Raw genomic sequence first — 22552 nt, 5'->3', positions numbered from 1 at the left:
TGTGGGAGGGCTCAGAAATTGTTTTATCAGGGTACTTCCTAAGGGAGGATGTGAAATACGAGTGTGTGTGTGTGTGTGTGTGTGTGTGTGTGGTTCAAGAGCTGTTCTTAGCCAGCCTTAGTGCTTTAAGTCAGGTTTCTCAAGATGCAAATGAGACATCAGGTAGGCTAAAGTGATCAAGTCCTGGAACCCTGCTATATATTCTAGAGGCGGCGGGGGGGGGGGGGGGGGGCAAGTGGGCAGGGATGAGCCAAGAAAACTGAGATCCTCTCCCCACTTCTTTTCAGTCCCAGAAACCAACCTTTGATCTGTTGTTCCACTTCATCCTCAAATGTCACAGAGCTCCTCCTCTTGGGCGGGCAAGTGCAGTGGGAGGGCGGGTTGTCTTCAGACGTGTCTTCCAGCAGCATCATATCTGTCCCTAGGATGAAGGGCAGACTATGTACATAGAACTAGCAATACCAGGTCCTGCTTTTCCCCACTCTGTCCTGCAAATCATAACCAGCTCACTGGCCTGCAGAAGCTGCCCCCAAATACTCCATCCATCATCCTATTCCAGGAGCTTGTGTCCAATAGAGCAGGGATGAGAGAGAGAGGGAGGCAAGAGGGGGGGAAGACTCTTAGGAGAGAACACAAGGGTGCAATGCCTCTGCACACCTGATCACGTCAAATCCTATTTACTGACATGAACTCCAGGAAATGGAAACAAGGGTTTTCTGTTGTTGTTTTTGTTTCTCTTTCCTTTAATCGTGTTTGTTAGTTTATCTGTTTGAGGGGAGGGTCGAAAGGCACAGAAATAGGGGGACAAAGGTGAACAAATGCAGCAGTGGTACTCGCTAGACACCATATTGAGAACGAACTGTACAACTTATGGACGGGGGTGGGAGGGAAAATGTGGGAGACAGCAAGAGAAGGGTGACATTGTCCAAAAAGAAATGTACTCTTAGGCCAGGAGTGTGGCCTAATGGTAGAGTGCTTGCCTATCATGCATGAAGCCCTGGGTTCAATTCCTCAGTACCACATACACAGAAAAATCTGGAAATGGTGCTGTGACTCAAGTGGCAGAGTGCTAGCCTTGAGCAAAATGTGTCCAACAGTGCTCAGGCCCTGAATTCAAGCCCAGGACTGGAGTGGGGGTGGGGGAGGGAAAGACAGAAAGTACTCTTCATCGGACTTACGTAACTGTAACCTTTCTGTACATCACCTTTATAATAACAGTTTTTAAATTTTTAAGAGTTGATGAAGGGTTGGGATGGTACTTGTCACTCTGCAATATCCCAGCCTGACAGTGGGAGCAGCTTTATTCATAGTTTCCAGTTTTCAGTTCATCAGAGACTTTGCTGAGGAACCAGAAACCAAAGCCTTATGTGCCTTCAGAACCCTGGCCACACGTTATGCTCCTGTCTGTGGGGAACAGGGCCCCGTGGGCCTCACAGATACTGTGGTCAGGCAGATTCATACTGCACAGACCCAGAATCAGTGGCTGATAATTTAGTTCCCCAGCCTTTTTCCATCTCCATCCTCAATTGACCTCAGAGAACTGGGGTAAGGATTATAGACAGAGATGTAAAAACTTTAACTCATTGGAGGTCATTACTAACAAGCAAATAAACAGGCTGAAACTCATGCTCACAATGGAGCTTAGAAGCCCCCTCTCTTTCCTCTGTCCATAGCACTGTGGCCATCTCCTCCATCAATAAGCCTTTCTTTACCTCTCCCCCAGAATTACTGCCAACTTCCTACTGAGTGTTCCCCACCACTTGGCTCCCTCTCCCAGCTCTCAGCATGGACCTAACCTTTTAAAAATAAAAATGAGGGGCTGGGAGTTTGGCCTAGTGGTAGAGTACTTGCCTAGCATGCACGAAGACCTGGGTTCGATTCCTCGGTACCACACATATAGAAACAAGGCTGGAAGTGGTGCTGAATCTCAAGTGGTAAAGCTCTGGCCTTGAGAAAGTACACGGACAGTGCTCAGGCCCTGAGCTCAAGCCCAGGACTGGCAAAAATAAAAAAAACAACTGATAGTTCACTCCCCCATGCTTTAGGGAGATGGGTTGTCTTTTACGGATTGTCTCTCTTCCCCTCTAAATTGAAACGCAGCTTACCACTACACCCCAGAACAGGGGCCGGAGCCTGGCCAAAGTAAGACTCAGTGAATGAATGCATGGATCTGCTAGCTGGCTGATCCTAAGCATACAGCTAGAGAACATGAGACCTCACTCTATCTCCATTAACACAAGGAAGTCATGGGTACAGGGCAGTGTGACCAGTGGTTCTTGAATCTGCCATGTAAGGGGACATTCTCAGACTATGACCTGCCTCCAATAAGATTCTCTCCCAGGATTCCTTCACACGGGGACAGGAAACAAGAACTGAGCAGAGGTGATTTTTTCAAATATTCCCAGGAGCAGAGATGGAGGAACTTGGAAGCACAAAGCTTCCTGCTTTGTGTTCTGGGATTTGGTACCTCTCCCTCCACCACCCAGCATTTCATAAGCACCAGCCACAGGCAAGGCTTGGTGCCAACATGGAGCTGAAAACTGGATGGCTAGAGAGGCTTTTCCTACATGGCTCTCAGAGCCTCAGGGCCTGAAAAGGCTCCCACGCAGAGCTCTGAGTGTGGTAGTCATGGGTCCAGCAAGCCCCAGGAACAGGCTCTGGCTGGGAGAGCAGGGCAGCCTGGGTTTGTAAGCTCTTCTGAGCAGTAGCTAGGGAGGGGGGCTGGAGGATTTGTGCAGGTGACAGGATTGCTTCTGGGGAGCCAGGCCTGGAATGGCGATGGCAAGGCTAGCTGACTTTGTGTGTAGAAGGCTTCTTCTCCAGCTAGGTTAGTGCTTCCTGCTTATTATGCCTTTTAACTCCCCACAGCTACTCTTTAATATAAAGATTACTGCCCTGAATGGGGCAACTCTGTGATGTAGAAAGACTTCACAAAACTTTCCTAAGATACCGCAGGTCCTGAAAGGCCAACAGGAAGCTGAGAACCAGGCAGGGGACCCCACAGCCACAATGGCCAATGACTCTAAATAACAAGCACGGTCTTCTCAAAGGCTTTTGCAGGGAGCACAGAAAGATGCCTGTTTTTCTAGAGGAAGAAACTGAGGCACAAAAAAGCTAAAAAATTTAAACCACCAACTGGCAAGCCAGGCTCTGAACTCTTGCCCCCATGTTCCTCTAATACTCTTGGGAAACACGTCCCTCCAATCAATCCTTTGACTGGCCGGAGGCAAACACACTGCTGAGAGGTTGATGAAGCATGAAGGTTACCTGAGTCCTGGGAACAACTGAAGCCAGTGTCACCGGTGCTGCTACTGTGACCCAGGGGCTGTCCACCTGCCATGAGTGCCGTGAGGTGTGGGGACAGGCCCAGGTCTGAAAGACAAAGTTAACAGTGACCACACCATCACATGCTTCCAAGTGGCCTAGCACTCTCTCACCTGCCACACAGCTGGTCTGTGTCTGTCCTCCATGGCCACCAACCCACCCCCGCCCTCCTGCTCTCTCGACTCTCCTTTGCCCACTCACCTTTTTTTTGGGGGGGAGGGTCGGTTGTGGGGCTTGAACTCTGGGCCTGAGAGCTGTCCCTGAGCTCCTCAGCTCAAGGCTAATTCTGTACCCTTGGAGCCACAGCGCCACTTCCTGTTTTTTTAGTGGTTAATTGAAGAGAAGAGTCTCACAGACTTTGGGGCCTGGGCTGACTTTGAACTGTTATCCTCAGATCCTCCTGAGCAGCTAGGATTATAGGCATGAGACACCACGCCCACTACAACTCACTCTTAATCCACTGCTTTCCCCACACTTTGGCATCCCCCTGCCCTCAGATTTCCATCCCACCGAGTCAAGACTCACTTGTTTCCCCAGCTGACAGATCAGACAACAAGGCAGGTGAAGGGCAGAACTGAGGTGACACTCCTGTATGAATATCACCCAGCTACACTGGGAAATTTCAACCCCGTGTTACCTGCTAGAACCTACTTGAGTATCAAAAGATTTTCATTAATCTCCTGAAAGGGAGATTTGCAGAACTTGGAATAGAGAGATGTTGACAATAAAAGTGATTCAGGAAAGAGAACAGGAGTTGGTAAGGGGATGTTTCAAAGATGCATGTTATCATTCCAGAGACCTCAGGCCTAGGGATCTGCAGGAAGGAAAGCCTAACAAAAAGCATCCGTAGGAAACCACTAGACCCCATCCACTGCTCTTCCCTAGCTGGGTTTAAGACAGTACTGGCAGCGAGTGGAGAGAGTGATCCAGGAGACTCTGGCCTTGGAGATACCAGGCACAGCTGGAAGCAGCAGCAATCTAATAATGGTGTGGTGGTCAGGCGTGGTGGTTGCAAATCTCAACCACTTGGAAGGGGAATGGCAAGGTTTTTGGTTTAAGACCAGCCTGGGCAAAACATTAGCAAGACTCCATCGTAACAATCAGGCATGGTGGCACATATCTGTGGGAGTGTCGGAGGATGTGGGTAGGTAGAGTTGGCCCAAGGCCCTATTTGCAAAATAACTAGGAACAAAAGTATTGGGGGCATTGTTCAAGTGGTAGAACACTTCTCTAGTAAGCCAAAACTCTAATACTGTGAAAGAAAGAAAGAGAAGTGGGGGAGAGGAATGAAGACAAAAGAGAAGGAGGAAAGGGAGGAAAGAGTGAGGAAGGGAGGAAGATGAGAGAATTCTCCCCCAGTAAAATCAGCCAGCCCTAGAGGAGGATGGCAGGCCCCAGAGAACCTTGGAATAGCCCACCTGGCTAGGAGACTTCTGACCCCACCCCACGTTGAGTTTCCCAATGGTTCTCCAGTGCCTCATCATTAAAGTTGAAGAACTAGAGAGACAAAAGCCACCAGAGTTAAGGTTAAGGTACTGGGATGAAAGATAAAGGGGAGGGGAGGAAGAAAAAAATGAATTTAAAGGAGACAATACACAGCATGTAAAAATGAACACTCAGTTGAAATATAATGAATCTGGAATTTGGAGGCATGGCTCAAGTTGTAGAGAATGAAAAGAAAGCAAGAAAATGAATCCATTAAAAATATCTGGAGGTTATTAAAAAATAAATATGAACATAATAGACATAAAGAGCTGCGGGTTAACAGGCTTTCTGTCCACAGGCCCATGCCATCCTCTGCATGAGGTCTGCACGTGGTGTTTGACAGGCTGGGGTGTTGGAGACCGACTGTGGGGTCAGTGACCTTGGACTCACACAATTGTGTACACAAGGAAGTAGCTCTTATCATGATTTTGAGCTGTGTCGATCACTTCTCATTTAACCTGTTTGGGACTTGATAGCTTCTCATTCAACCTATTGGAGACTTGATACTGTTTGTATGAATGTAGCCCCTGGCAGTTCCCTAGTTTAAAGAAGTGTATTTAAGGTCAGAACTTGAAATAAACTGGGCTACAGTCTTCTTAAGCTGTGGCTGCTGATTTGGGCTGTAGCCCTCCAGAACCCCATCTGTTTGTCTCTCTTTTATTTTTTCCTAGTCCCTGCCCCCTATTTCAGGAATCCCAATTTGCTGCCGGCTGGCTCCGGCACTGGGGAAGGCTACCTGCCCTGCTTTCCCAAAGCCTCTTCTTCCCCCTGCCAGGAAGCCCTGTCAGCTTTGGACTTGTGGATTCACATCCTAAGACCAAATATGAGCATTTGGCTGACTGTTCAGGACTAGAACACAACGTCCACTCCTGAGCTAACCTGTTCACCATAAGGTGGCACTGCCTGACAACCTAGAGGTAACTCAGGGATTTCAATTCTAAAGTGAGCCCTCCTCATGGGAATCTGAAATGAGATGGTTCAAGGAGAAAAAACTGTGGCCTAGTAGACCCTGCCTACAGGACATTCAATAAGGTCTGCTTAGACTCAGCTGATACTGAGGACCCAGGATGTGGTGCAAGCAGGGTTAGCCCTCAACATCAGGAACAGCTAGTATTGCTGGCATGGAAGGTATAGGGTACAGGCTGGGTCGAGGTCCCCAGCCTTGTTCCCCGTCTTCTACTCATGCAGCTAGCCTCCGCTTGCCACTGGATTCTCCAGCTCCCATCCTTGGAGATGGCCAATGGCCCGAACCCATCATCTTAACATCAAAGCATCCCCAAGTGAGCAGGAGACCACCAGTGACTTGGACTTGCCAATCTAACCACAGCTGGTGTTTGCCACCTGCTTTCACAGCCTTGGGAACTGTTCCAAAACAAGCACAAGTGACATGCCTAGAAAATCCAGGCCCAACAATCAGATGTTTCAATTTGTTCAATCTATTCTCTCCTTTTCCCATGCGTGTTCCCCCCACACACTCCCTCTCCCCCCCTCCCCTCTCTCTCTTTCCTAATTCTTCACTGGTCTAGAAAATAGCTATTACTTTTTACCTAGAAGACAAGTGATCTTACAAAATCTCAACAAATAAGTTAATGGGTAAGATGAAGCCAAACGTTGACTCTACAAGTCACATCTGGAAAGGTAAGCTTGCTAGTGGTGGGGTAGGCTATTCAGTCTTCTAAATATGGCCGTATGCAGAGATTTGGTTTTTCTCTTATCAAACTAAAGTCTCAGACTGGCTTCCTCTCTCCAGAACTAACACTCCATTAATCCACAAAATTAGCGAAGCTGCCCTGTGATATGGACACACATGGACACGCATGGACAGAACCTCCTGCCATCTCTTCCACTGAGTATGATGGGAATCTGGAATCATGCACTTGACCCTCCTGAGGGGAAGTTTCCTCAAAAAGAGGAAAACTTGATCAGGCAAGTTTCCTGAGCTTCCCAAAGTCATTAGACAAGAGATTAGTACTGAGTCTGAAGAAGGTATCCTCAAAATCTTCTCCCAGTGGCTTGACAGGGTGATGGGGTTCCCTTGGACATGGTTCTAGGAATCCCTCACAGCCCCAGGGCTGGTGTCAACATCTACCAATGCATGCTTACAACAAGGAATGAAGGCTAGAGCAGAAACCAGGTGTTTGCACAGTCTCAAAGTGTCTCTTCTGTGTAAAAGGGAACAGGGGAACAGAGAAAGCTGACAGATCACATGTGAATCAGGAGGTGAAGGTAATGTGCCTAGTAATGACATCGTCTGTCACGATGTCATTATAAGAAGTATTCTGCCGCTTCCCCCAGGAAGAAATTCATTCTAATTACGAGAAAGGATCAGATGAACAGAATTCACCAAGTGCTGCAGAAAAAGACCTGACCAAGATTTATAGACGTATCAAGGACAAGGTGCCAGTCATTCAGGCTGGTAATCCTAGCTACTCAGAAGGCTGAGATTTGGAGGACTGTGATTCAAAGTTAGCCTGGGGAGGAAAAGTTTGTGAGATTCCATCTTCAATTAACCAGCAAAAAGCCAGGCCAGAAGAATAGCTCAAGTGATAGAGCACTAGCTATGAGCAAGAAAACCAAATGAGAATTTGAAGCTCCAAGCAATGTTAGGTAGGGCTTGGGGTGTCACTTAGCAGTAGATAATCTGCCTAGCCCATCCCTGATCAGGGACTTGCCTGGGGAATCATCCTGCTTTCGGCCAAATTCTTTTGGGCTATATGTCAGGTGGGTTTGCTGGCCTCTTCATCATGGCCTAGAGCTGCTGAGTGATGTAAAGATGCTTGGGAATCACAGTCGAGCCTGATGTGCAATCTCTACTTTGCACCTGAGGCCACAGAGCTTAAGTAGCTGATAAGCCGGACTATACCTGCCCTGGGGTATGTATCCCTTTTCTAAGGGTTCCCAATTTACCTGTGATCCTGTTAGAAATGCTGAAGAGCCTGGAAGTCCTCTGTCGCTGCACAAATGGCTCCCGGTAATACCGGTCCCCAAAGCACATGCCCAGGAGTTCCTTGCGAACTGTCTTGTTCCAGAGTCCATAGATGAGAGGGTGGCAGATGGCACTGGTAAAGGACAGCCACGTAGCCCAGGTCTCCAGTGTCGGGGAAACATAGTTCTTCCCCCAGAGGGCCTCAGAGGTGATGACAACCATATAGGGGCCCCAGGTGACCATGAAAGCGCCAATAACCACCAGGATGGTGATGAGAGCTTTGCACTGATTGGCTGAGTAGACCACGCCCTGAAAGGCATTCCTCCTGCTGCCCGAAGAAGAGGTGGAGGTGCTAGAGTTCTTCCTTCCAGTCCTCTGGGCGTCCTCCTCCACCACGACCACAGTGCCACAGTGTACCTTGCGTGCCTTGACTCTGGCCACACGGAAGATGAAGCCATAGCACACCAGCATGACCAGAAAGGGGAACAGAGCACACCAGATCTGCCAGAAGGCCGTGTAGCCAGGCTCCCGGTGCCAGGCTGCCACGCACATCCACTTGAATTCATCAAACTCCACCGAAGACCAGCCAAAGAGGGGTGGCAGACAGCCAATGAGGGAGTGCAGCCAGATGTAGACAAGTGCCATTACAGCCCGGTTCCCGGTGATCTTCATGGGATACACCATTGGGTACAGGACAGCGTAGTAGCTAGAGAAAAAGAATGAAGACGGGGAAGGAGAGAGGAATCAAAATCAAAAGTGAGAAAGGACACACTGGGTCAGGTGATGTGCTTTGCTGGGTGAGGGCTCCTGCACTTCTCAGTGTGGGTGGAGGGAGAACAGGGGAATGGAATCTTCGAAAAGAAGCCACTTCTCATAGCCTTGCTGAAGTGCATCCACAGCCCTCCAGGGTCTTCAGCATGGAATACAGCTGGATGGCAATAAGGACACAGAGTTCCAACAGTTCTGGGTCCAGGCTGGTACACCAGAAACTCACCCACATTCAGCTTTCCTGAAGCCAGATCAGGAGTCCTAGAGGTTCATGCATCAAGACAAGTCAGTTCTGCTACTTGTGGATATTAATCCTTGTAGATCAATTTTCAAGGGACCATAAAGAACTCTAATGATTTCTAAGGCCTATGGGCTTTATGGACATTTCCTTAAAAACCTGCTGTGAACAAGCACGGTGCTCCATCCTGGCAACACAGGTAGGATGATGTGGGTGAGGCAGACACATCAACAGAGCATGGGGGGGGGGCACACTGAATCCTTACAACTGTGAGCAGCAGGTTATATCTCCTCATTTCACAAGTGAAAACACAAAGCAGACCAAGGCTACACAACTTACCCCATACATATGGAAGGAACAAGATTAAAAACCCAGCACCTAGCTCTATGATCCCCAAAGCACATGTCCACTAATTCCTCGTAAATCATCAAGTTCCAGGGCCTGCCTGTGGCTCCCAGTCACTCCCACTATCAAGGAGGTAGGCAACAGTGTTGCTGGCTCTACTCTACTAGCCATTGCAGGGGCCTGGTGGTGACCAGCTAAGATTTTAGCCTGTGTGACATCACCTTGGGAAAAAATTAAAGTGGCGTTTGCTGAGGTGAAAGAAAGACACTTCTAGTAAAATCTTCACTTTTAAGAAGATACAGGAAACCCCTCCATACATCACCCTGACAATTCAAAAAAAAAAGATACAGGTGGGGCCAAGCACGGTAGTGCATGCTTGTAACTCCAACTACTTGGGTGGTAGAGATAGGAAGATCAGTTCAAAGACAATGCAGGAAAAAATGAGCAAGTTGTTATCTAAAACAAACAAACAACAACAAAAACCAGAAGGACAGGAGCATAACCCTAGTGGTAAAGAGCCTGCTCAACAAGCTCAAGGTCATGAATTTAAATCCCAGCGCTACCGAAGCGAGAAGGGGGGGGGGGGGAAGAGAGGGGGGAACAAAATAAGAAAAAAAGAGAAGAAAAAAGAAAAATGACATAAGGTGAAGCTTTTTACTTTTCTCTATCCTTTTAGCTAGTATATAGGTACTCTGATCTCAGGGCTTCAGGGGGTGTCGAGCTGGGTTTGGTCAGGCCAGGCCTGGTGAATGTGAACTCTCCTGGCTCCCTTGACTAACCTTGTTTGGAGCGTTGTAAGAACGAATGCGATGGCTCTCTGCCTTCTGTCATCTCAGCACCCACTTATTATAGCTACATTATGGCAAGACTTGCTTATTGTAACACATGGTACTAATGGGACTCCGTGACTAAAGCTGAAGCCAGGGCAAGCTCAGAGAATGTGTCAGTGACTCCCCCCTAGTCTCTCAGGAGAGTCCCGCAAGGGACAGGATGCTGGTTCTAGTCAAGAAAGACTCCATGTGCAGCTACAGCATCCAGCGGTTACTTTCCTTTTACTTATTTTTCAGAGGAAAGACATTGAAATGCACCCATTTACTTCTCTATCAGGGCAAGGAATATTCCCACATTTTCCTACTCCCAAATGTGAGTTTATATGTTCTGAATCATAGATGTAGAACGTTTTTAAAAAATGAACCTTCATTTAGGCCTGGCTGCAAATTCAAAGGAAAAATGTGGAACAAAAACAGCTCCTCAAGTCAGGCACTGGTGGCTCAAGCCTGCAATCCTAATTACTCAGGAGGTCAAGATATAAGGATCCCAGTTCAAAGCCAGCTAGGATAGGAAGACTCTTATCTCCAATTAACCACCACAAACTGGAAGTGATGCTATGGCTCAAAGTGGTTGAGTGCTAGTGTTGATTAAAAAAAAAAAACTCAGGGACAGTGCCCGGAGTGCAAGCCCTATCACTGACAAAAACAAACAACAACATCAACAACAAACTACACCCACTATGGGTACCTCAGGGCAAACACATGGACTGACCCTGAAGACTGAAAAGCGCTCTAACTAACCATCCCTTTGTTCTAGCTACTTTCATGCTTTATATTCTATTTTTAGAGCCGAAGTTTTGTCTGCTACAGTGTGGAATGAAAATATGAGAAGCATTTTAAATGGATGTGGAACCCTAGCAGCTTTCCAGCTGGAGGGGACCACACGTTGTAGACTCATGAGTAGTAACAGGTTTATTCACAGGACAACTCTCCCAGCTGTCCATTTCCACTTGGCTGCTTTAGGACATTGACATTTAAATGGTGAATTTCACTCCAGTCAGCTATTCTCTTTATAGGCTGCCTTTGCTCTCTTTTTATGAGGTTAGAAAATAGATTATTTGGGCTCAGCTGTCCAACCAGTTTGATGTGTGTGTGTGTGTGTGTGTGTGTGGTGCTGGGGGGGGGGGGGGGTGGAGCCTAGGGTTATGGAGCCAAACCTCAACTGTGATGGATTTTGTCCACTAGGAGTCTCCCTTGACAATAATTGTATCCCCTGGGTCCATGTAGCATTGTCTAAAGACATTCTGCATTCCTTAACTGGGAAGGTATTATAAGCATCAAGTGAGTAGAGGCCAGGAAGCTGCCTTATCTTTCCGTGACAGAGCAGCACATCATACAGAGTCCCAGTGTCCAAAGTCAACTGTACTAAGATGGAACAATCCTGAGGTAAGTGAATCCTAGCTACTTAGGAAGTAGGCTATAGACTTACTGCCTACCTCCTGAGTAGCTAAGACGACAGGTGCAAGTCATCTGTCTAGCCAAAATATAAATATTTTTAAGAACAGAAAGTGCTTGGGGCTGGAGGAATGGCTCAGATGGCACAGCGTGCGCCAGTGAGTGAAAGTGTCAGATTTTGAGTTCAAATTCCAGTCTCAGAAAACAAACAAACAAAACAATAGGCAATGTCCTCCCCAGGCTCACTGGCTGTATACACTTGGTCCCCGGCTGATGGTGCTATGGTGCTACCTGGGATGTGGTGGAAGCATCAGCAGAGAAGGCTTGCCTTGAGGAAGCAGGTGCGGGGAGGGGCGGGGGGTGCCTCTGAAGGTTGTCAAGTCCCAGTCTCTTTTTTCCCCTGCTTCCTGGCCAGCATGGGATGAGGAGCCCCTTACATGTGCTTTATCACCATCATCTTCCTCACCCGAGTAAACAGCACACTCAGGACTGTGGGTGGAACCCACTGAAACTAAGCCAAACAAAAAGATTCCTCCTTCTAGGTGGCTGATGCCAGGCACTCTGTCACAGTATCAAATGTCTGACTAACATGCCACCCGACTTCCACACTCAGTGTTACAGATCCATGGATCCATGGCTGCCCTATGACATTCTGAAGGGTAATTCACCCTTGCTATTCCACGAATCTTGAAGGTGCTCTTATTTTTAATAAAAATGTGGCAATTTCACAAATGAAGGTGTTCCTCAGAGTAGCACCACCACCTCTAGTAAAAGGGATTAAAAAATCCACCAGAATGCCATTACTACTAAAATGGATGGTTTCAGCCCAGTGCTGGTGGCTCACGCCTGTGATCCCAGCTACTGAGGAGGCTGAGATCTGAGGATCGTGGTTTGAAGCCAGTCCGGACAGGAAAGTCCATGAGACTCTGATCGCTAATTAATCAGCAGAAGCCAGGAGGAGGGCCGTGGCTCGAATGGTAGAGCACTCACTAGCATTGAGTGGAAAGGCCAAGTGAGACTGAGAGGCCCAGAGAAGACCCAGTACCAGTATGGAAATAAAGAAAGATAATTACAGTCATGAATCACTTAGCAGACCTAGTCTATGAAACACACCTGTTGGTGCTGCTGTTTCACAAACTTTACAGCGTACTGCCAGATACCTTCAGTGGTCAAGTCTCCTCTACTAGGCCTCTACCATCAGACATGCGCCCATCATTGCCCAGACCACCATCTAAACAAGTCTGCTTAAGCAAACAGAGAGGGAGGCAGAACTCAGCTTCCTCACGCTCCCCCAGAAGAGGCCTCCGGCCCTTTTCCAAGGAACCCAGGCTGACCCGGAGACCTCCCATTTGGTAACGGTTCAATTGTCTGAGGTCAAGCTTACCGATCGATGGCAATGACCCCGAGGGTGAGCATGCTGGCCGAGCTGATCAGCAGGTAGAGCAGAGCGGAAAAGTTGCACCAGACCACTCCAAAGATCCATTCCCTCCGGATGGAGCTGGTCACCACAAACGGCAGCACCAACACGGACAGCAGGAAGTTGGACAGGGTCAGGCTGAAGACGAACTTGTTGCTGAGGGTGAGGAGGTAGGACTTCTTGTACAAGGTGACCACAATGACCAGGTTGCCCAAGCAGACAGACACGGTGATGAGGATGATGGCGACGAACTGGGTGACGACGTTGCTTCCCTCGCCACCTTCCTCCACAGTGAGGTTGCTCAGCTCCTTCCTGTGGCCGAGGGAGGAGTTGAGACTCATGGTCAGTGCCCCTCGGCATGCGGTGGGCAGAGCATGCTGGATGACTGCAGAATCAAAGAGAGATCAGGGGACAGAAAAAAGATGCATCAGATCATATGGCCTCCCCTTAGCAAAAAGGGGAAGCTAACACAGAGCAGAGTGCAGTTCTGTGTCCCAGGACACCCAGCCAGTCTGGAGATTTCTGGCTAGTCTTCTCCATGCAAGCTATGTATTAAGTGGCCTCTATTTTACAACACATGTGTGCGATTCACTGTCTCTTCTTAAAGGACTTCTAGTCCAGTCTAAACCATTGCTTGGCTGGATCTGAAAAGTCTCTGAAGGGGCCTGTGTGTTGCATGTTTGATCCCCAGCTTGTCACTACTGGGAAAATGGGACAATCTTAGGCGAAGTGTGGGAAGTTTCAGGCTCCTCCAAGGAGACTGTGAGACTCTGGTCTCTTCCTCTTTCTTTCTGTCACAGCTCAGCTGCCATGAGAGTATTTCTGCTCTACCACACTCTTCCACCATGCGGTTATGCCTCACCTGAAGCCCCAGAGCAAGAGGTCCTGCTGATTAGGAACTGAAACCTTGAAAATGGAACCAAAATAACCTCATCTCTTTTCTCTTTTCCAGTTCTGGGAACAAAACCCAAGGCCTTGTGCATGCTAGGCAAGTGAGTTTACATCCTCAGTTCTGTAAGTCATTTCAGGCCTTTCACTACATCAGTACTGGAAAGCTGACTAACACAATGCTCTCTCCATTTCCCCCAAACCAGTGATTCAAAACCTTTACAGTGCTTAATAATCACCTGAAGTACCAGGTCGAAAGCCAACATCTCCTGGGAGAGTAAGGAGGAGCACAGAAATGGAGGAACAGGAGGGGTGAACAAACACAGCAATGGTATTCACTAGATACTATGTTGACAATGAAGTATACAACTTGTGGGTGGAGATGGGAGGGGAAAACTGGGAGAAAGTGAGGAAAGGGGTTACACTGTCCACAAACCAATGTACTCTTCGCTAGCCTTGGGCAAAAGAAGCTCAGAGATAATGCCCAGGCCCTGAGTTCAAGCCCCAGGACTGGCCAACAAAAAAAAGGAAATATACTCTTTACCTGACTTATATAACTCCTCTATACATCAACTTTATAATAATAAAAAAATTCAAGCCAATTTCTTGCCAGGCACTAGTGGCTCACACTTGTGATGCTAGCTGCTCAGGAGGCTAAGATCTGAGGATCACAGTGCAAAGTCAGGCAAGCAGTAAAGTCCATGAGACTTTTATCTTCAATTATACACACACACACACACACACACACACACACACACACCAAAAAAATGCCAGAAGTGGAGCTATGGATCAAGTGGTAGAGGGCTAGCCTTGAGCAAAACAAAGCCTCAGGGACAGAATTCGGCCCTGAGTTCAAGCCCCAGGACCAACACACACACACACACACACACACACACACACACGCAGGCAGAGAGGCACGTGCACACACACCAATTCTCAAATCCACCAGTGGAAATTCTGGTTTTGGAGATCAGGGGCATGCCAAAAAACATGCTTTTCAATATATTGTTGGCTTGTCTGTGATGCTGGTCATTGAGCCCAGGGTCTCATGCATGCTCAGCACACTCTTTTACTAAGCTACACCCCAGCCCAAATGTGTACTTGAAACAACAGGTAGAGACAGTGGACTCCATTACAAGCGTTCTTTGAGGAACCCTTTATAGACTGAGATTTAGACATTTCTCAGGGATGATTCTGAGACCAGCAACGTTGACATCACTAAGAGCTTACTAGAGTGCAAGACTACTTCTGAGTTAATGAACCAAAATCTGGATGTTAGCCCAAGGCCAAATGATTATAAAGTTTGACATTAAGATTACTGAGAGAACTACCCCTGAACACAGCTTAATTGAGTAAAATTTATAGAGACACTGTTACTGCTCTCATCAGACATAGTGAGGAGACAGGGACTCAAGCCTTCATGGAAGATGCTGGACATTCTGGCCCACAGACATCACAGTCTTTGAGGTACAGACTCCTGCTCTCCAGAACTGGCTCACAATGGAGGCTACAAGTCAAGGTTGACATATTGTAACACAAAATCCTATAGACTAATGTTTCTCCCAAACTTTTCATCTTCTTTTGTCAGCCAAAAACTCCCACAGATCGCTCTCCCCACCTGTTCTTGATCTTCACAAACAGAAGACAGCAGAAAGAAAGCAAGAGCTGCTTTTCCTAAGCCAGACCAACAAGAAACCTAGTGCTAACTGTCTGAGGCACAGCATCAGGACCCTCCCCACATTCTCCCAGTGGACCTGCCATCTCTGTCCAAGCACCTTCACGGCAGGAAATGTGTAGGTAGAGAAGGACATTAGTCTCATGGCAGCCTTTGGGGCCAACTGGATGACTCTCCTCAGGTTCTAACCCCCAACCCCACACATGCTTGCTGGAACAGTACTACATTATGTGGGTCCCTCTTTTACTTAATTACAGTTCCCCGTGACCATTCATCACAAGATGGCTTTCAAATCCTTCATTCTGGATTGCACTTGCTGAAAGCTATCTCAAAATGAACATACCATTCGACATGTGGGATCTGGTGAGAGTCAAGTCCAAAGATACAATTTTCTCCATAGTCAGGATAATCTTCCATTATTTGCTTTAAGAACTACATTTTGCTGTGGCAATTCAGTTATCCTGTTGGGCTTGTAGTGTGCTGATCAAAACCCAAAATTTATACGTACACAACTTTTTTTTGCCAGTCCTGGGCTTGGACTCAGGGCTTGAGCACTGTCCTTGGACTTTCTCAAGGCTAGCATTCTACCACTTGAGCCTCAGTACCACTTCTGGCTTTTTGCTATGTATGTGGGGTACCGAGAAATCGAACCCAGGTCTTTGTGAATGCTAGGCAAGCACTCCACCACTAGGCCAAATTCCCGGCTCGTACACAAACTTTTTTGAAGACAGATGTCCCCAGTTTTGAACATATGGAATTAATGTTTTAAACCCAAGTACAAAACATTGTTTCTCCTAAATTTTACTTTGCGCATATTTGCCCATATTTCCAGGCTGCTAAAATATTCGGAATTTTGATCCAGTTATGCAACTTCTTGTTTATTCCATCTTTGTGTCATGGATAAATTTTTAAGGCTAGGCCAATTATGTCTGTGTCTTATTCTAGCTCTGAAATAGAGATCCTGACTGGTCTATCTCCTTGCAAGTTTGACAAGCTAGTGAAAAATCTGTGGTGGAGAAGACAGCAAAGTTTTCTGGGAGACTGCTGCTTTGGTTTCATAAAGACATTGAGAATAAAGGTCTCTCTAATAGCCCTAGTGGAAAGCTAGGAGAGAGAGAGAGAGAGAGAGAGAGAGAGAGAGAGAGAGAGAGAGAGAGAGCGAGAGAGAGAGAGAGAGAGAGAGAGAGAGAGAGAGAGACAGAGAGAGAGACAGAGAGAGAGACAGAGAGAGAGACAGAGAGAGAGACAGAGAGAGACAGAGAGAGACAGAGACAGAGACAGAGAGAGACAGAGAGAGAGAGAGAGAGAGAGAGAGAGAGAGAGAGAGAGAGAGAGAGAGGGTCTCAGCCAGCTTGGACCAGTTGGGCTACTGAGCCAAAATGCTGAGCACAGCTCAGATCCACCAAACCTTCATATCCCTTTCCTGCCCAACTTTTGTTATTCATCTTTTTACATTTTTAATCTGGCTGGGGGTGGGGGGGGTAAGTGTCTGTGCCAGTACTGGGACTTGAACTCAGGGCCTCTGCACTATCCCTTAGCTTTTTTGTTCAAGCCATAGTTTTGTTTCTGGCTTTTATTGGTTAATATAAGATAACATTCTCATTGACTTTTTTGCCTAGGCTGGCTTTGACTCTCAATCCTTAGCTTTCAGCCTCCTGAGTAGCTAAGATTATAGATATCAGTGCTCAGCTTAAAATTATTTTTAAAGCTATTTTGAATTTATTTTCCATTATGGAATGACTACATCATGCTAATTAACATATCCATCATCTTACATACTTTTGGGGGAAGAAAGTGACCACTTAAAATTTACTCAGCAATTTTGAAATAAACATTTCATTATTAATACATATAATCACCATGCTATATAACAGATCTCAAAAATGGATTCTTCCAGTTAACTGAAATAGAATAGGCATTCTTTTTTTTTTTTTTCAGTCCTAGGCCTTGAGCTCAGGGCCTGAACACTGTCCTTGGGCTTTCTCAGGACTAGAACTCTACCACTTGAGCCACAGCATCACTTCTGGCTTTTTTCTATGTATGTGGTACTGAGGAATCAAATCTGGGTCTTCATGCATGCTAGGCAAGCACACTCTACCACTAGGCCAAACTCCCAGCCAAAAATAGACATTCTTAAAGGTGTGACTGTAGTAAAAGGGTTCCAAGTTACTGTGTCCTCGGGATACAGATTTTGTTTTTGGCTGTCTCTAGCACCCAGTCAAGTGCCTGGAACATGATAGGTAACTCAGTAATTATTTGTTGAATGAATTAGAAACTTGCCTTGTTACACCAAATGTGCACATTAGTACTACAAAGGTTACTCCTAAGAAATAAAAATGGAATGCAAAACTTCTGATCTAGAGGATGGAACAGGGGCAGGAAGTACTAGTTCACTCTTCTTGTTGGTAGGCCAGGGACATACAGAATGAGGGAGTCTGCAGCTGACGGCATCCTTGAGGTCTCCAGGTCCAACCCTTCCCAAGAGGCAGAGGAGAAATGCTAGCCAAGGAGCTGCCCACCCAGAGAAATCCAAAACCCCAATCTCTGCCAGGAGGCCTAGAGTAGGAAGGCACAAGCCCTAGCAAATCCCTCAGAGCTGTGTCTTTAAAGAACACAGGGGGAGATTTGGAAGGCCCCAGCCAATACAGGCTTACTGGCAGGCAGCCAGCTTACCCAGGGCCTGACAAGCCAGGGCCCATTGAATGGAAGCAAATTCCAGTGTGACTCACATTTCCACTCTCCTGGGCAGCTCTGTGGCTAGACACAAAGGTGTTTCAGAAATCCCACACTCCTATACCCTTCCCTGGCTCAATAATTTCATCTCCTGCTGCTCCTCTGAGATCTAACAGCTAGACATAACCCAAGTGAGGTTTTAATCAATCCATCAAGAATTATCACAGAGAGAGGGAGAGAGAGTGTGTGTGCTAGCTCTCTCAAACAGTACATAGGGAGGCTGCACAAGGGCTCACTTACCACCCCCACTTAGTATGATGGGCATAACTCCTTGGGGAGTGCCTTTAGTCTTTTTGTATACTGCAACAACCTCAAGTTGTTCAAAGCCAAATCTTTTCACTCAAATGGGTAATCAGCATCCATTTTAGGTTACAAAACAAGGAAACCCTGGAGTATAAAGACAAGTATCTATTGAGAGTTTTTGTGTGCCTTGGTGCAAGAACTGGGGCTTGAACTCAGGCCAGGGTGCTCTCCCTTAGCTTTTGTACTCCAGGCTGATGTGCTAGCACTTGAGACACACAGCACCACTTCTAACTTTTTGGTGATTAGTTGGAGATGAGAATCCCAGGCTCATGCCTAGTAATCCTAGCTACTCAGGAGGCTAAGATCTGAGGATCATGGCTCATAGCCAGCCTGGGCATCAAAGTCTGTAAGACTCTTATCTCCAATTAAACCACCAGAAAACTGGAAGTGGTGCTGTAGCTCAAGTGGTAGTGCAGTAGCTTTGAGCTGAAGAGCTCAGGGACAAAGCCTAGGCCCCAGAGTTCAAGTCACATGACTGACCAAAAGGAGGGGGGGGAACAAAAAGAATCACAGGCTTTTCTACCCACATAGGATTTGAACCATGGTCCTTAGTGTGTGCTACCAGTACCCAGCTCTCTACTGCATTTTATAAACTGATTTGCATGGTGATTCCCAAGCCAACAATTAAAAAAAAAAAAAGCCTTGAATTCCAAAGACACAAGTACCACCATAGAACACCAACCAGCTTCTCTGCATAAATCTGGATATTTAGTGGCCTCGTCTCACATTCTTCTCTGAAACTTGTTGATTTTCGCTGACTTATGTGGATTGCTTTCCCTACTCATGTGACTGTTACGTAGGAAAACCTGGGAAAACTGTACAGCATTCGGACTCCTCGACATCCGCAATTTCCTGTTAGAAGCACTGCAGGCTGAATGTATCCTAAGTAACGCTGCTTTCATGTGCTTCTTCATGGCAGACATAGCACCTCCTTCCTTTCTGGGGCGCAGGCCCTAAATCCTGAAGTCACTCCTGATTCTTCACATTGTCTCACATCCCTTATCTGGACCGTCATTAAAACCTGCTAGTTCTACATTTGAAATTTATCTAAAATTCAATCAGGTTTTACTCTACATCACCTGTTCTATATCATTCTGGTCCAAATTATGTTTTATGTTCTCTGGATAATTAAAATCACTTCCCCCCACCAAAAATAAAAATCACTTTCCACTAGCCTACCTGCAACACAAGAAGCAGGGTAAGCCTGTTAAAACATAGGTCAGAGCAAGTCAGTTTTACCCACAACCCCGAAAGCGTTCCTGTGTCATTCAGAATAAGCCAAAATTCTTATCTACAACTATAGCTCTCTTCATGGTCTGGCAAGCTCCATTTCTGTTCCTGTCTCACAACAAAACTACCTTTTATTCCCTCTACTCCAATGCCAATGGCCTATGTTCTATTTCATACACACATCAAGCCCATCATTACATCATTACAGGAACTTTACACTTACCATCCCCAGGGCCCAGAATGTTCTTATCAACCCTCACCTCCATATATCTTTATTGGTTGCTCTCACATCTTTTAGGTCTAAATTTAAATCAAGGTTTTGGTGACGGCTTCCCTGTGCATGTTATATAACATTTCATATCCTTTCTTATGCTTTATAGCTCTATTTCCTTGTTGCCATTTTCTCCTTAGGATATGTGTGTCTGCATATGCTTACTTATTTATCTTGTTAACATTTTTCTCTTATATAAGACAGGAGATGATTTGAGAGTAAATAAATTGTGATCTGTAAGTTTTCTGGTCAATACCTAGAACAGTGTCTGGAGTAGAAGGTTTTCATTATATTTGATCAATCAATAAATGTATGAATGAACAATGGGTCAGTAGATGCCTCAGCATACTGGGCCTTCCCTGCCTTCCGAGGGCAGCAGACAGTATCTATTCAGTATCTGTTCTCTTCTTCCCCTACAACAGAACTTTGACTTAATATGGGGTAACAAATGTACCTTCAGACCATCAGATTCTGTGTATAAAATGGGAAGAAGCTAGTGCCCTAAGAAATAGGGACAGACAGCCTGGCGTTGTGGCTCAAAGTGGTAGAGCAGGAGGAGCCTTGAACGAAAAAGCTCAGTGATAGCACCCAGACCCTTAGTTCAAGCACTACGACTGACCAAAAAAAAGAAAGAAAGAAAGAAAGAAAGAAAGAAAGAAAAGAAAAGAAAAGAAAGGAAAAATAGAGACAGATTTAGTTTGAGTTTTGCTCTTTTTTCTCTCCTTTCTCCTAACAGAATTCAAAGCCAATGCTTGAAGGTAAGGTAAGACAATCTTTATGCTTTTGTATGTGCTGGTACTGGGGTTTGAACTCAGTCAGAGCCTAGGCACTGAGCTTTTTCACTCAAGGCTGGCACTCTACCACTTGAGCCACAGCCCTCCTTCTGGCTTTTTGCCAGAATCAGAGTCTTATGGACTTTCCTGCCTGGCCTGGCTTAGAACTGGGTTCCTTAGGTCTTAGCCTCCTGAGTAGCTAGGATTACAAGTGTGAGAAATCGGTTCCTGACTATGTGGCCTCTGGCCACAGACAAAGTAGGAAGCTTAAAGGAGTCCATATCACCCAATATAGACACTGTATATACAGCCACAGCTTGTCACCCTTCTTGGTAAAGCCCTTGGTGTAGAATTCACTTCACCAGTATAAAACATAATCCAATTTGATACATAGGTAAGTCAACAGTGAGTGATTAAGAAATGCAAACTCTGTTATATAGGATTATCAGTCAAACTTCTGGTAAGAACTGTTGCTATGGGGTTTTCATTTATCAATCCATCACTTTCCCTCCCATTATCACATTCTCCTCTAGCCCCAAAGCAAAAGACTTCACCCTGTAATGTGACCACCATTTACCATGATAGATCTAAATAGAATCAGAGATTCTAATCTTTAATTAAAGAGAGTGAACAGAGTGGTATATGCCCATAATCCCAGCTATTCTGTTCCAGGCCAAATCAGGCAAAGTTGTACAAACCTATTTGATAACTAAACTAAAAGCAAGTGGAGTAGAGTCATGGCTGCAGTGGCAGATCACTTGACCAGCAAGCACAAGGCTGAGTTTAGTCTTCAAGTACAGACTCCCAAAAGAACCTTCCATAAATGCACTGAAGGCAAACTAACCTTCTAGAAATTCCTCTTCCTAGATAACTGAGTTTTCTAAGTTCGTGGAATTTTACTATTTAAAATAGTAAAACTCTATATATTAAGTCTGTAAGCAAAATCTGTGCAAATCTATTATATAGTTCCCTATATCTTACAACAAAATACACAAATGTAATGGCTCAAGATGACTGAATTTTTTTTTTTCCAGTCCTGGGCTTGAGCTCAGGGTCTGAGCACTGTCCTTGGACTTTCTCAATGCTAGAGCTTTACCACTTGAGCCTCAGCACCACTTCCGGCTTTTTTTTTTCTATGTATGTGGTACCGAGGAATTGAACCCGGGTCTTCATGCATGCTAGGCAAGCACTCTACCATTAGGCCAAACTCCCGGTCCCAAGATGACTGAATTTTTAAACTATGTGAAATTCTGACTTAGAACATACCTTCACAATGAATTTCTAGGGCAACTTCTTCCTCTTTGAGACCTCAGAGAACAATGTTAGCTTGCTCACAATCCTTCAAGGAAGGAGTTATGACAGTGAGCCACAATTCCAGGATCTGAAAAGTGATGCCCAGCAGACTGAGAAGGTGGTGTTATTTCCTTTACTTCCAACTGTGCCTTGCAGGTCCTATCACGTCTTTTTTTGGTCATATTTATTTATTTTATCTTATTGTCGGGGTAATGTGTAGAGGGGTTTCAGTTACATTCATCAGGTAGTGGGTGCATTACTTCTTGAACATTGTTATCCCTTCTCATATTTTGTCCCCCCATTTCTCCCCCCACCCCCTTCCAATCATCGTTTCCCTCCTTCCCTTCCCTATTTCAAATAAATGTATATACAATACACCACCTAACAAAGTCAGATACAGAAACCACAAGATTAACCATAAGGGGAAAAATAAGAAAAAAGAAATAACTGCCCTATCACTTCTTAATGCTTTTTTCTCTCAATTTGTTCCCATCTTTAGCTCTATACAGAGTATTCTCACCTACATTTTCCCTGCCAAGCTCAGCAGTAAGGTGTGAAGTTAAGAATTAGCAACTTGCCAAAGAAGGGCTTCAATGCAAAGGTCTCTATCATGCATTCTGTAGCACAGGAATCATTTCCTCCTATGTTTGATGGGGAG

The 22552-nt window shown here is 46.0% G+C and overlaps 1 protein-coding gene across 1 annotated transcript in view; it reads right to left on the bottom strand.

The window, feature by feature from the left end:
- The window catches only part of Gpr161 (G protein-coupled receptor 161), a 36675-nt gene that overhangs the window by 3159 nt on the left and 10964 nt on the right, over positions 1–22552 (bottom strand). Inside the window, exons 2-5 of the mRNA XM_090339788.1 lie at positions 12696–13113; positions 7717–8441; positions 3268–3372; positions 302–421 (exon numbers count right to left, since the gene is read on the bottom strand). Coding sequence (XP_090195914.1) covers positions 302–421; positions 3268–3372; positions 7717–8441; positions 12696–13069 — 1324 coding nt within the window. The 5' untranslated portion in view covers positions 13070–13113. The remainder of the gene's footprint in view (positions 1–301; positions 422–3267; positions 3373–7716; positions 8442–12695; positions 13114–22552) is intronic.

Source organism: Megascapheus bottae, chromosome 10 (genome assembly GCF_031878675.1).
Source record: "Megascapheus bottae isolate mThoBot1 chromosome 10, mThoBot2.hap1, whole genome shotgun sequence".
In the NCBI taxonomy this organism is placed as follows: domain Eukaryota; kingdom Metazoa; phylum Chordata; class Mammalia; order Rodentia; family Geomyidae; genus Megascapheus; species Megascapheus bottae.
This window is presented reverse-complemented; position numbering and strand designations above follow the sequence as displayed.